The sequence below is a fragment of the Mustela putorius genome, unplaced genomic scaffold (genome assembly GCF_011764305.1).
Source record: "Mustela putorius furo isolate JIRA1106 unplaced genomic scaffold, ASM1176430v1.1 tig00003853_pilon_pilon_pilon, whole genome shotgun sequence".
Classification (NCBI taxonomy): Eukaryota; Metazoa; Chordata; class Mammalia; order Carnivora; family Mustelidae; genus Mustela; species Mustela putorius.
In genome coordinates, this window is record NW_025422005.1 from 11,937,299 (window position 1) to 11,952,333 (window position 15,035).

The 15,035-nt window shown below is 55.2% G+C and overlaps 1 protein-coding gene across 2 annotated transcripts in view; it reads left to right on the forward strand.

Annotated features, from left to right (window-relative positions):
* The window catches only part of PADI4 (peptidyl arginine deiminase 4), a 37,421-nt gene extending 27,203 nt beyond the window's left edge, over positions 1-10,218 (forward strand). Inside the window, exons 11-16 of one of the 2 annotated variants that reach the window (XM_004741359.3) lie at positions 3,971-4,125; positions 5,596-5,737; positions 5,963-6,065; positions 6,999-7,066; positions 7,703-7,843; positions 9,736-10,218. In XM_004741359.3, coding sequence (XP_004741416.2) covers positions 3,971-4,125; positions 5,596-5,737; positions 5,963-6,065; positions 6,999-7,066; positions 7,703-7,843; positions 9,736-9,969 — 843 coding nt within the window. In that variant the 3' untranslated portion in view covers positions 9,970-10,218. The other variant, XM_013048512.2, reaches the window with a different exon arrangement.
* The last annotated feature ends 4,817 nt before the right edge of the window (positions 10,219-15,035 follow it).

Genomic DNA, 15,035 nt, shown 5'->3' on the forward strand with positions numbered 1-15,035 from the left:
AGCATGGCTGTGGTTTTCTGACGCCCATCATTCAGGAAGAGAATTGGGCTCAAAGTCAAACTCGTCACCAGACAGTGTCCCCATCGGCTTTTCCAAACTCATTGGGGGCCACTCTCCCCATCCCTCACCCAGCTCCAAATCCCACAGGCCTCCTGCCCGTTCTTCAAATGTGCCCAAGCGCTCCTCACCTTTGCATATGCCGTTCCCTCTGCTCACAATGCTCTTCCTGCTTCCCATGTCTGACCGTGTCCCTGCCTCCAGATCTCGGCTGCAGTGCTCCCCACTGTGAGACCATCCCTGGCGTTGAAGGACGCCCCGCCGTGGTCCCTGGCATTCTGGGCTGCGGCAGCACCTCGTTGGTTTCTTCGGGACTGTTTTGTTATAAATCACTGCCTCATCATCTCCCTTTTCACCCCTCAGGGGCCGCTTAGCGCACAGCTTGACGCACGGTGGGTATTCTTCCATTAGACCATGTCGGTAAATGTTACACCACCTATAAGCGGAAAACCAGCGGTGCTTACTGTAAGTAGAAAGCAAGCTGGGAAGGTAAACAGTTAAAACACAATAACGCTATTAAAGCCAGCTCAGTGCTAGTGAGTGCGAGAGGTGAGCCCGGGTGTGCTCTCTGGTTGTGAAAACAGATCAGCAGGTTTCAAGAATGGATTTGCACACTCTGGGGCTTCAGTGAACAGAGACTCGAGGAGAGCGGACAGGGTGACAGGTGTCTAAGTCTGAGCCGGAAATAGTATCAGGTGGCATGTGGGGGTGTCCCCTGCCCCTCCCACTCCTGGGGGCAGGGGGCAGTTCTGCAAAGGGCGCACCTTCATTCACCTTCAGAAATCCAAGCCTGCAGCCTGTGGAACTGAGCCCCTCTCATGACAACGGCCAAGGCCGTGACTCATATGAACTTACTGGAGCCCATGCTCTGTGCCCAGCCTTGCTCCAGGCACTTGGAATCTATCAGCGAGCAGTGCCAAAGATCCTGCCCTCATGGAGGTGACATCCTAGCCCAGAAAGACAGACGATAAACAAGCAGTATGTTGAATAAGTAAATTATATTGCGTGTTGGAAAGTGGAATCTAGTGCTGTAGGAAGAAAAAAACAGAATCAAGGGGCTCCCAGGTGCCAAAGTGGTGGGGTGGGGGAATTACATTGCAATTCTAAATAGGATGGTCAGGGTAGGGCCCCTTTGGGAAGCTGACACTGGAGCAAAAACTCCAAAGAGGTGAAGGATTTGGCTGTATGGATGTCTGGGTGGAGAGTTAAAGACAGAAGAAACAGCCAGTGCAAAGGTCCTGAGACAGCAGCAAGACTCGCATGTTGGGTGAAGAGCCAGGAGGCCAGAAGGGGCAGAGCAGAGTGAGCAGGAGGAAGGGTGAGGTTTCTGTGCTGCATCTACTGAGGACAAAGACCGTTCTCAGCCTTGGACCATGGATGTTCCAGAAAATGTTGACATCACTCGGGAAGGGACTCACTGTTATTGTGAAGGGACCCAGGGGAGCCCTGCAGAGGGACATCAATCACATCAGTGTAGGAGTCAGTCTCCTTGCAAAGAAGAAGAGGCTCTACGTGGACAAATGGTGAGCACTAGACCAGAACTGGCTACCGTTTGCCCTGTCTGTACTATCTGTAGTTGTGTACAGAGCACAGTCAAGGGCGTGGCCCCTGGGCTCCCTTTCCGGAACGAGGTCTGGGTACACTCACTTCCCCATCAACATTGTTGTTCAGGAGAATGGTTCTCTTGTTGAAATCCAAAATTTCTTGGGTGAAAAATAGATCTGCAGGGTTCGGATGAGGCCGGGTGTTGAGCCCAGAAAGATGAGTTAATTCTTGAAGGAAACGACATTGAACTTGCATCAAACTCAGCAGCTTTGATCCAGCAAGCCACAGGCGTTAAAAATAAGGATATTGGGAAATTGGGGGACGGTGTCTACGTTTCTGAAAAAGGAAGGTTCAGTGGACCAACGAGTCAGATCTAAGCTGTCCAGCTAGAGAAATAGCAAGATGCCGGGTGATTTTCCAGGCTCATTTGCGATGTTTGAAAGATACAATAAAAGCTGGATTGATGTGGAGGAAAAAAGGGAGGGAAAGGTGGAAGGAGAGACTGTCAGAGAGATGGAGGGGACTGAGCAGGGGGCAGGTCCTGTGGGCAGGCGGTGCGGGGAGGGAGCAGGCACCGTAACCCGGTGAGAGGCGATGGGCCTGCAGGTTTGGACATGAAAAGGGGCCACATTCTGGACATGCTTTGAAGGGGCCCGGCCGACAGGATTCCCTGACCCCTGTGAGAGAGAGGGAACCCCAAGCTGACGGCAGGCTTTAACAGCAGCCATCCTGCCCTGAGATGGGGAGGACTGTGGGAGGGACGGGGGATGAGGGGAGAGGGGCCGACTGGTCCATCGGGGGCGAGTGGGAGATTTTTGGTGGACGCCCAAGTGGGAAGTCAAGCAAGCAGCGGATGGCCGTCTGGGGTTAGTGGGGATGTGCAGACAGGAGGGAGACACGTGGGGTTGTCAGCACGTGGTCAGTGTTCTGTGAGACTGGGTGGCAGCACCAAGAGGAAGAGAACTGTAGGGAATCAAAGACTAGGGACTAGGCTGGGGACTCCCTGTCCCATACACAGGAGACTGAGAGGACCCAAGAGCGTGCAGTGTCGGGAAGGCCAAGCACAGGACATGGGTGTGACCAACTGACTCCCCGATGCTGGTGGGCACTGCCTTTTGGGCTCAGCTTTGGGGTCATGAAGTTTCTAGGGCACAGTGGGCATGGGAGTCAGGCTGGTATCGCTGTTAAGAGACAAAGGGAGGGGGCGCCTGGGTGGCTCGGAGGGTTAAGCCTCTGCCTTCGGCTCGGGTCATGATCTCAGGCTCTTGGGATCGAGCCCCACGTGGGGCTCTCTGCTCAGCAGGGAGCCTGCTTCCTCCTCTCTCTCTGCCTGCCTCTCTGCCTACTTGTGATCTCTCTCTGTCAAATAAATAAATAAAATCTTAATAAAAAAAAAGAGAGAGAGAGAGAGACAAAGGGAGAAGAGGGATTGGGAATGATTCCCCTTTCGTAGAAAGCTAGGGCTAGTGCAGTAGACAGAGTGGTGTCCTCAAACACGGCCTTGCCCTAATCCCCAGGACCTGATGCTTTCTTGCGGCAAAAGGACTTGGCAGGTGTGATTAATTCAGGGACCCCAAGATGAGGAGGTGCCCCTGAGTTATCTGACGGGCTCTGTACCATCATGGTGCTCCTTGGAAGAGGGAAGACAGAGTGGGAGAAGGCATGTGATGGTGGAAACACAGGACATGAAGTTAAGGAAAGAGGCCACCAGCCACTAGAAGCTAAAAGAGCAAGGAAACAGACTCAGAGCCTCCAAAGGGAGCTGGCCCCTGGGGTTAGTCCAGTGAGAGTGCTTTCAGACTTCTGAGCTCTGTAGACGAAAGAGAATCCATGTGTGTTGTTCTAAGCTACTAGCTGCATTCCCCCAGCCACAGGAAACACACAGAGGGGGTGAGATGTGTCACCAACCCATTCTTCCCTTGAAGATCCACGCAGGGACATCATAGCCCCTTGGTGAAGCCGGTTCCAGCCCAGTCAGGACGGAGCACCGTGTGGTCCTAGAGGGCTTGCTGGAGACACAGCTCAGATCCCTCCACCAGCTGGCTGTGGGGCCCGAAGAAGTCACCCACCACTCTGACCTTCATTCTTCTCTGCAGAATGAGGACAAAAATGATATTTCATAGATTTGTTATAATGCCGGAGTTAAGGTTTACAAAGCAGCAGGCACGCATGGGGCACCCCATAAGTGCTTCGTCCCTTTTCTTACCACCTGAGTCAGCGCTCCTGTGGCGTCCTGCAGATCATAGCAGTGCCCGCTCGGTGCCAGCTCTGACTTTACTACCGGATCCTGCCTGTGACCTGGCCCCCACCCTGCCCTCATGCAGGGATCGCGCTCTCTAACGCTTGGCCATTGCTTCTCCCATCTCAGGGTCCGGATTTTGGCTACGTGACTCGCGAAACCACGACCGGAGAGGCTTCTACCTTCGACTCCTTTGGAAACCTGGAAGTGAGCCCGCCAGTCACAGTTGGGAAGAAGAAATACCCTCTGGGCAGAATCCTCTTTGGGGGCAGCAGCTACCCCAGGTGAGAAGGGAAGGGGCAGGGGGCGCCTGGGAGGCTCAGTCGTTGGGTGTCGGCCTTCGGCTCAGGTCATGATCCCAGGATCCTGGGATCGAGCCCCGCATCGGGCTCCCTGCTCCACGGGAGGCCTGTTTTCTTCCTTCCCCTTCCCCCTGCTTGTGTTTCCTCTCTTGCTGTGCCTCTCTCTGTCAGATAAATAAATAAAATTTTTTAAAGGCAGGGGGAGGAGCAAGGAGGGGGAGACCCAGGCATGTCATGGAAAAGCAGAGGCTACAACAGAAGCTTTCCCTACATGCTCCCAATCCAAGAGCCTCAACAAACTTTAGGGACTTAGACAGGAATAAAACACAGAGCAAAGAATAAAGCTTAGGAGCCCGGCGGGCCCAAGCTCAAATGCAAGCGCTGCCACTTACACTCTCTCCATCAGTGAACACTTATTGAGCACCTACTGTGTGCCAGGCACTAGGCAGGTGCTAGGAAGGAAGGCAGCCATGAGCCTAACAGACAAGGCCTTGCTGCTATTCTAGTAAGAAAGACACAAAGGGGGGCGCCTGGGTGGCTCAGTGGGTTGGGCCACTGCCTTCGGCTCGGGTCATGATCTCGGGGTCCTGGGATCGAGTCCCGCATCGGGCTCTCTGCTCGGCAGGGAGCCTGCTTCCTCCTCTCTCTCTCCTCCTGCCTCTCTGCCTGCTTGTGATCTCTGTCTGTCAAATAAATAAATAAATAAAATCTTTAAAAAAAAAAAAAAGAAAGAAAGACACAAAGGTAAACAAGTAAGATAATTTCAAAGAGCAAAGAATACAAAAAAGACAGGGACAGAGGAGGAATGGGAACTGATAGGGAGACTAGGGAGGGCCTCGCTCATGAGGGAAGGCCTGATGACAATAAGGACATGGCCATGGGGAGAGCTGTGGTAGAGGGTTCCTGGAATCTCAAAGAGCATGTGCAAAGGCCCTGTGACAGGACTGAACCTGGTGTGTTCAAGAAGGCCAGAGTGGCTGGAAGAGACTGAGTGAGAAAGAGCAAAGGCCTAGATCAGGAAGGCCCTTGGAGGCCGGAGCAGGAAGACAACTGCAGGCCACAGAGGTAAAGGAACATCCCCAGAGCTTCATGGTTAACAAGGGATTACCCACTGAGGTCGGATTGGCTCTCCCTGTCACTGTGGATAATACGGGTTAGCCCCATGTTTACCCACAACCCCAGCATCTGGACTGAGCCAGTGGACAGTGCTCTCGGAGGCCGGGCTCTGGTCGTACTCACTGGACTGACGTGGTGTCTCAGTTTCCCTCAAAAATCTGGAATGGCCAATGGTAAACTCCTCTGATGTTTGAGGATAGAATGAAGTTATCCAGGCTTCTGAGTCCCTTCCCTAGCTGAAGGAGAACCTCGACCCCCTTGGCAAGCCTCCATGCCCTCAGAGGCCCCCCGTTGCCCCTCGCACCCTGCAACGCTCCCCTCATCCTGTGTCGGCAGCACGGAGAACCACGAGATGAACCAGGCCGTGCAGGACTTCCTCAGCGCCCAGCAGGTGCAGGCTCCAGTGAGGCTGTACTCCGACTGGCTGTACGTGGGCCACGTGGATGAGTTCCTGAGCTTCGTCCCAGCACACAAGAAGGTGCGCAGTCTGGGGGGGCTGCCTGAAGGAAGCCACAGGCCTGCTCCCTGGGCTCCCAAGCATTGGTCTGCACTCTGCTTGGGAGGCCTGGCCTTATAAGTGTGACCATCTCCCCGTCAATCCCAGGAGGGGCCACAAAGGAGACGGGCAGCCTAGGTCTGCGCTGACACTTCTGGGAGCCCCAGGGGCAAAGCTGACCTCTGAGCCCAGTGTTTCTGCCCCCAGGGCTTCAGGCTGCTCCTGGCCAGCCCCAGGTCCTGTTACAGACTGTTCGAGGAGCAGCTGGAGAAGGGCCACGGGGAAGCTGCGCTGTTTGAAGGCGTCAAAAGTAAGTTGGCTCTGCCTTGTTCTGGAATCTCAAAGAGCATGTGCAAAGGATGTTCTTCCATCCAAGGTCCTTTCTCTGCCTTCATGCGGTCGCCCACTGCCAGATGGGGGCCTTTGGGCAACGGCTCTCCTCTGAGCACCTCCTATGCCCTGGGCACGACGCTGAGCTCCAGGGATGCTGTGTGCACAGGACGGAGTGGCGCCCACTGTCACGGGGGTTGGGGGGCGGGTGCTCATTCACGGTCCTGGGAAAGTAGTCAAGGAAACAATGGTGACACAGGCGCTTTAGGAGTATCTGGGAAGAGTTCAAGGGAGGCTTCCTAGAGGAGGCAAAGACCAAGCAGGAACACGAGGAAGGAGCAGGAGTTCGGTGGGAGTGGGCAGTGGGAGGAGAGGAAGAGAGAGATCTCAGACAGAGGGAACAGTGAATGCAAAGGCACAGAGGCAGGAGAAAACGAAATGTGTTTGAGGACTTGAGGAAAGTTCAGTCTGGCTCAAATGATGATTGAATGGAAGGAAGGAGGGAGGGAAAGAAAGAGCCTTCTCGTTGGAGCACAGAAGGGGATCCTAAAGTTCGCAGACATGCGCTGGGTCAGTGTTGGTAACTCCCCGCGGATGGGAGTTTTTATCTAATATCTACAGCATGTTGCGTGGTATCGGACCATGGTTAGATCTCCGTTTGCCTCTTGGGAGCTGGGATCCCTCTGGAAATACTTTAAAGGAGTGAGAAACACTTTGAAGGAGAACTTACACTGATAAAAATACTTTATTAAAGGCCGTTGCCTCCTCGATGCTCGCCACAAACCTGCGCCTTAGAAATTATAACTGCCCCCATTTTCTAGATGGGAAAACTGAGTCCCCACTGTGCCTACTGGGAAGAGGGACATCGACCTCTGAATTCATCTTCATTCTTTTTCCTTTTCCTTCATGACAGGAAAAAACCAGAAAATAAAGGACCTTCTGAAAGACAAGAAACTGAAAGAACATAATTCATATGTGGAGGTACTGGCCTGGGTGCCCAGCCCAAGGGGATGCCTCAGCCCAGGGGGACTGAGCCACCCACCCCACCGCCTTCCCCTCCCTGGGAGCCGTAAGGCAGAGCCTCCCACTGGCTGCGGGTCAGCTTGGTGAATGGCTTTGGGATTTGGGTCAATGTGTGTGGGACAGACAGACGTCAGTCACCACTGTGGGAACACACAGTGGTGATGCGTGGAAAAGAGAGGAAGAGCAGTCAGGAAAGCTGGAGCCACAGCAAGACAGGGGACACTCTCAGAGACAGAGGGACTAGCAGGAGAGAGGCCAAGTGCTAGAAAGACACAGAGTGACCGTAAAGATGGGGACACCGAGGCAGAAGCCAGAGGCAGAGGGACTGAGCAGAACAGAGGGAGGGAAGGAGGAAAGAGAAGGAAGGGCCCATCACTGTCTTCCTGGCCCTGTCCTTGGTCCTTCCCTTGGCCAGGCCTCAGCTCCAGACCGCCCTCCCCCACAGCTGTCCCCACCCCTTCCCCGTGGCGGCTCTGTCATGCCCCATCACCCCCACCCAGACCCTCCACCTTCTCACCGTCCCCGCCACCCGACCCCCATGCCAGTTGGCTCCACCCTGCCCACCGCATCCCCCCCCCCCCGCCACGCCCCTAGAGCTGCATCGACTGGAACCGGGAGGTGCTGAAGCGGGAGCTGGGCCTGACCGAGCGGGACATCATCGACATCCCCCAGCTCTTCAAGCTCCAGGAAGAGGTCAAAGGGACCCTCAAGGCCAAAGCCTATTTTCCAAACATGGTGAGGAAGGTGGTCTTCGGGGTCAGCCCACCTTTGCCAATGGCCTGAAGTCAGAGACCCTGGGCACAGATCGGGGTGGGGGGCTGGCTGTCAGCTTGGGGGTCTGCATGGCCGCGGGCAGTTCCCAGGGTGGCTCTGGGCATCTCACAACCACCCTGGGAGCCCAAGACTCTCAACGCTCCCACCTCAAAGATGAGGCACAGAGAAGTCGGGTCTCTGGCAGCATGGGATTCGGGGCTGGGTCTCAAAGCTGCGGGTCTGGCTGCAGAGCCCATGCCCTCACCACATGGCACTGCCCGCTGTGGACTTCTCTGTGCGGGGCACAGGGGGTGGGCAGTGGGCAGAACAAGCGGCTGAGCTTGGCTCTCGGGTCGCATTTGGAAGGGATAAGTGGGGGGGGGCACCATTTCAGATGGTCCAGGAAGGCCTCTCTGAGGCCACGAGGCTAGCATGGCCCAGGCTGGGTGGATTCTGTCCCGTGAAGGGGGGACTTGAGGGAGATCCCACCTTTGGTGAGAACTCTTAGCCGTTTCTGCCCCACTCCCTGCCAAGCACCATCTCAAAGCCACATCTATTGTATTGTTACAGTCCCTGTGCCCTGACTCTGTCTCTCCAAAGGATACGCGAGGGCCAGGCAGAAACCTCACCCAGTTCTGCTGGGGCCCTGCAGCCGCCCTCTCCTGCTGGGGCTGGAGGTCACGTTCAGGGAGGAGCCAGGAGCCCCCGAGCCCCCCCCCCCCCCGCACAGGGACGTCAAACTGGTTTCCCTAGGTCACTGGGGTTCCAAGACGGTGTCTTAAAGCTGGTATTTTGGATTTGTTCTGTTTTAGGCATCAAGGGACCACACAGGATTTTATTTGGAAGAGGTTCTGTGGCTAAAACAAAGCAGGAGGGGGCATCTTGACTACAATTCCTTGGCCCCAGGCATTTTGTTTCTCGGTGTTAGCTCCTCCGGGTTTCCCAGGCAGGAAAGAAGGCTGATACCTAGCAGGGGATGAGGCATGGGGAATGAAGTCATTGGTGCCACTCTGTGCCTGGGCTGCTGGAGGCTCTGGAAGGAGCCTGAGCACGAGCTGTGACTCACCCCAGGAGCCCACAGTGAGAGGTCGGGTCGTGGGTGTGGAACAGGCCGAGAAATTCAGGGTACAAGACTCACAGCAGGGGCTGGGTCTGGACCATAACAGAATGAGACGCCCGTCCCCGACTCCTGAGCCCCAGAGACAGACCCCACACCTGTTCCATGAGCCTGACGTCTGAGCGTCACAGCAACGGAAACCCCCTTGGGCTCATCTGGCTGATGAGGCTCAGAGAGGTGAAGCGACTTGCCTGAGGTCACACAGCGGTTGAGGAGATGGGCTGGGATGCAAACCCATGTGGGCCTAGAGCCAGAATCCTCCTCCGCTCACCTCCAGTATAAGGGAGGAAACAGTCATTACCTTAAACGATAATACACGGAGAGTGACACCAAAAAGGTAGTCCTTTATTCGTCCAGTCAACGGATACTTACTGAGAGCCTGCGATGGGCCAGGCGTCGGGCTGGCAGCCGCGGGAGGACCCCAGAGGAGGAGCACTGACTCGGAACTCACGGGAGGCTTCACAGAGGCCGTACAACTTGAGCTGGGCCTGGAGGGACAGAGAATTTGCCAGAAGGTGGCAGAGGGGGAAGGAGAGGGTAGCGGTGAGATCATGGGTGCTGGAGTCCGACAGAATTGGGTATAAGGCCCAGACCAGCAGGGCGGCTGGAGGTGGCCCACTTGACCTGTCTGGGCCTCTGTTTCCCCATCTGTGAAGTGGGCTGCTAGTGCGGAAGGTCAGAAGGAAAAGGGGACCCATGGGCGGGGGATGCGGGCTGCACACCGTTGGCCCCGCGCTGGGACCCCGCTCCTTTGCAGGTGAACATGCTGGTGCTGGGCAGACACCTGGGCATCCCCAAGCCCTTCGGACCTGTCATCAACGGCCGCTGCTGCCTGGAGGAGAAGGTGCGCGCCCTGCTCGAGCCGCTGGGCCTGCACTGCACCTTCATCGACGACTTCTACGCCTACCACGTGCGGCACGGGGAGGTCCACTGCGGCACCAACGTGCGCCGGCAGCCCTTCTCCTTCAAGTGGTGGCACATGGTGCCCTGAGCCTATCCCCTGCGTACCCTCCCCCCCAGGTCCAGCCAGAGGTGCTGGGACCCTGCAGTGTGGCATTGCAAGAGCTCTGGGGGACAGGTCAGCTCCCTGGGCGTGGCTACCCTCCCGCGGCGGCTTGCTCCCTTCCGCGATGCCCTGGAGCTCCTGGGCACCCCCTCTGAAGATCCCAAGATAGACCCATCCTTGCAAACTCATTTCTGCTGTGAGAGGCTGCAATAAAGCTGTATAATCTTTTTGTCAGGGAGGTCACACTATCATTGCTATCATTCGTATGTTCCCTCGTTGTCATGGTCAGATTGAATGTTACCAACGGGAAGATGCTACAGGATGTGTTGAATGTCAGTGTTACGACGTGTGGCTTTTCCTCCCAGGTCAATATTTGGTCTGTGAAATCTTCTGTGATCTGAGCCCAGCTCATTCTAAGTTCCCACGGAGACTTTGGGGGTGGGGGGGCAGGAGGAGGGCTGAGCCCCGAGGATACGGCCCATCTCTCCGCTAAGCTGCATTGACGTCGGTTCCCCTGCAGCCAGCCGGGAGAGCATCCCGGGACATACAGTCGCCTGTCTGATGATTCACGCTCACATGTATGTGTGAAAGACACACCTCAGCTGTGTGTTTCATGATAAAGAAATATACAGGAAGCATACCAGATTCCGAGCGCCTCAGCAGGCAGTGTGACAGGGACAGTCACGTCCGCCTGGGACGTCTCGGGAGACCCCAAAGGGATGCATACAAAGTTCCAAGGGGAAAGGTGGGGCCGGGAATTGCATTCTTGTTCATGCTGTCCTTTGAGGAAAAGGCAACAGACGGCCAGTGCTAGAACACGACGGGGCATGAGTGTGAGGATTTGACTGCCCTGTGAGATCCATCCAGATACCAGCGAATTCTCTGTGTCCCTCACATGTGTGGTTTCCATTCCAAGCCCCGCGAAGGAGCTTGTTTGATGCTGTCCCCAGGCTACCTAGAGCTGGGTGTGGCCCATAGCAGGAGCCGGGGGGCGGGGGGTGTTTATGGGATGAAGTCACTTGTCTCCCTCTGTGTGCCTTGTGTCTGGTTTCTTTTATGGCCATGACACAGAGACTTAGGTTCCTCTATAGATAATGAAATCTGATGCCTTCAGCTTTTATTTTATTTTTTAAAAATATTTTATTTATTTATTTATTTGACAGACAGAGACCACAAGTAGACAGAGAGGCAGGCAGAGAGAGAGGAGGAAGCAGGCCCCCTGCCGAGCAGAGAGTCCGATGTGGGCCTGGATCCCAAGACCCTGGGATCATGACCTGAGCCGAAGGCAGAGGCTTAACCCACTGAGCCACCCAGGCGCCCTTGCCTTCAGATTTTAAAAATGAAGAGCAGACCTTGGCCCCATAGAGTCTGTGATGCTCAGAAAACACCCAGAGATACTGTTTCCGTGTGGTCGTGGACAGCATGTGATGGTGGAAAGAGTGGACTTCCAAAGCCTCTGTCCACAGACCACAGAGAAAAGGATCCAAAAAACCTGGGTCAAACCGTGCTTCTCCGAAGACAGTCAGCAGCTTCCCCTTCACGATTGCTGCAGCAAAAGATGCAGGAGCCGTTTTTGTGGACCAGAAAGTGGACTGTGCCCAGAGGGGCGTTGGTGTGAGGTTATCCCTGAATGTGACCGACAGGACAGCTACCCGGCTCAGCATGCAGAAGCCAGAGGTTTTGCTAGATTACAGGAGCTGCCGATGGACCGAGGGACAAGCTGGTGACTGAAGCAGCCTTGGCATCAAGACAGATGCAGGGGAGCCTCATGGACCCACTCCCCACACACAGGGCAGGAGCCTCTGTGAAGGACTGGGGAAGCCCAAGTGCGAGGAAGCACCTTCTGGAAGTGCTGCCAGCCCCGCAGAGCAGACAGAACCGTCCTAGGACAGCGCCCCGGGAAACAAGAACTTTCCAGCTGCCTCCCCTCCCCTCCCCGGCAGTCACCAGTTACTTGCCTGTAGCTGCCGTACATAACAAGTTACCACAAACCGGGTGTCTTGAAACAACCAAAATTTGTTCTCTCCCTTCTGGAGGGCAGAAGTCCAAAATCAGTTTCAAGGGGGCTGAAATCAAGGGGCGGGCAGGGCTGTGTTCCCTCTGGGGGCTCCGGAAGGAGTCCACTCCTCACCTCTCCCAGCTCCTGGTGACCGCCGGCAACCTCCAGGACCTGCTGGGGTCACCTTGCTTACTTTTCTGTGTGTGGCAAAGCTCCCTTGGCTTCTCTTATAAAGACACTTGTCACTGCTTTTAGGGTCCACTCAGAAATCTGGGATGATCTCCCCATCTCAAAGACTCGTGGTCCCCTGTGCAAAGACTTCCTGTGTGAGACGTCACAGGTTCCAGGGGTTGGAACCTGACGTCTTTTAGGGGCTGTTCGTCCACCTCCCACAGGTCAGGAACCACCGTGTCCAGCTGCAGCAGAAAGAAGAGGCATCCCTTTGCCACAGCTTGAAGCGCTGCACCTGCACTAAACCCTAGCAGGAAAGGGACAAGACTTAACTTTTTACAAAATTGAGATAAAGGGATCCCTGGGTGGTGCAGTCAGTTGAGTACCAGTTCTTAGTTCCGGCTCAGGTCGTGGTCTTGGGGTCACGAGATCGGGCCCCGGGTCAAGCTCCTCGCTCAGGACGGAGTCTGCTTGTGACTCTCTCTCCCTATTCCTCTGCCCCTCCCCCTGCTCTCTCTTTAAAACAAATCATCTTTATTTTTAAAAAATATTTTACTCTTTTATTTGCCAGAGAGAGAGCACAAGCAGAGGGAGCAGGAGACAGAGGGAGGAGCAGACTCCCCGCTGAGCAGGGAGCCCGATGTGGGGCTCGATCCCAGGACCCTGGGATCATGACCTGAGCCGAAAGCAGAGGCTTTAACCCACTGAGCCACCCAGGCACCCCCATAAAATAATCTTTAAATAAATCTTCAAATCAATCCATCAGTAAAGACTGAGATGTAGGGACAGATAACATTGCATAGGGCTAAGGTACACAGAGCTGATTGTGCAAAAACTGAGGAAAATTTACTGAATTACAGTCCTCGGCTGAGGGGCACCGTCTACAATGAGAGCATACGGGCCTGTGGGAGTCTAAGTAAACTTGCCTCATGGTCACAAAGCTCTTAGTTTGATTGGAGAGCCCGATGGAAGCCCACAGAGGCATTTTTTTGAGGGTCACGGGGTCATGTCATCATGGGCACCCCAAGAATTTATTGAGCATGTATTATGTTCAGGATTCTTTTATGGGTGCTGGGGATTCAGTGGTGAACAGGAAACCCCTTGGAGAGGGAACAAGACCCACTCTAGATCCCTCCAGATCCCATCCATGCCCAGAGGGGTCTCCATCCCCCAGGTTGAGAGTGTCCTCCCCACGTGCGCTCAGAACCCTGCACAAGGCAGGGCTGTCCGAGCTCAAGGGGGACAGAGCTCCCAGACTGTTTGGCTCCAGAAGCCAGAACCCAGACCTCATCAACCCCTTCCCAGCCCGACCACCCCCTCCCTCCGGCCCACCTCCGGCTGGCGTGTGTGTGAGCCGTGTGCTGAGCACGGCCCACCTGTTCAATATTTGCCACTTTCAGCCCAAACAGAAGGGCTTTTCGGGTCTTCCCGGCTGACCCATAATCTCCAAGAGCCTCCTAAGTAAAGCCACCCCAACAGGTACGTTGAATGCTTAATGCTTCCAGGGAGGGATACTTCTACTTTTTGTCCTGAATTTAACAAGTCTGGCTGACCGAGCAGACTTCACGCAGGACCAGCTTACGCCCCCTGTGCCGTTACACACTGGTTACACACCACCTCGTCGTGTGTCAGTGTCAAAGACTGAAAATGAATATTTCTACCCATCGCAGTGTGGCTCTGTTGGGAGGCTCCAGCAGCCATAAAAAAGGATAAGGATGCTTTTCACATGCTGCCAGGATGAACTTCTCTCCAAGTTGTACTATGAAATGCAAACAGCAAGATATAGATACTGTGTAGCATTTGCTGCCACTTACATAAAAATAAGGAGGGAGGATAAGCATGGTGTTTGCTTGCTCAAGCATCACATTTATTTGGAAAGACACTGAAGAAACCCATGCCCCTGACTGCCTCCAGAAGGAACTGGGTGGGTGAGAGATAGAGCAGGAGGGACACTGTTGCAAACCCCCCTTTGAACTCGGGACCCTGTGAACGTGGTACCTATTCAAGAACAGATAGACTTAACCACAGACCCTCACTTAAACCATGTCATGAACCCTGCTTTAGAGTTAGCTGGCGGGTCCCTGGTGCGGGAGCCATCCTTCATCCTTTGCTCCGTGAGCTCAGGGACGATGGGAGGCAGCTGCTGAACCCGGCTCAGCAGGGACTCCTCGGCTCATTCATTCCAGCAATACTTGCCCCGCCCCCTCTGGGAGTTGTTGCCACCCCTGAGGACAAGAAGCACCCCACCACCTGGACCACACCCCAGACTGGCCAGGCCCAGGAGTCTATAATGTTAACAAGCCTCCTGATCCTTTCTGCAACCACCATGCATCGAGGACCACTGATCCAGCTACTTTGCCCGGCTCACTTTGGGAATTTTCTGGAAGGGCTGAGGTCCCGGTGCCTGGTGATGCTGCTGCGCGCTGTCCTCCTGCGTGAAACCCCATGTACCCTCTGTAGATATTTGCTCCTGACAGCAGCTTGCAGCCGAGTTAGTCCTGCGGTGTCATGGCCAGGTTGCCCAGCCCCCGGCCCGAGCTCCCCAGAGCCCCTCTTGCTCCTAGTTCAAGGCCAGAGACCTAAGCAGCCGGCCTCAGAGGCCCTGGATCTGTAGGAACTAGTTGCCTGATTGATTAGGAGCCACGGGGCTTGGACCCCACCTGCTCCTCCATGCCACCCCCCGACCCCAGCAAGTCTCAATGGAGAAAATCAGCCACACCTGGGCAGCTGTTGAAGCCTCCTTAACAAGGGAGTGGCCTGGGGAGGCCCTGAGCCCATAAGAGGGGAGGACGCAGGTGAGCCCTGGGGTTTATGTGAGGCTGCTGTGTTGAGTCAGGGTCGTCTTGCAGGTCTGAGGGTTGACGGCTTAGAAGGCCGCGCC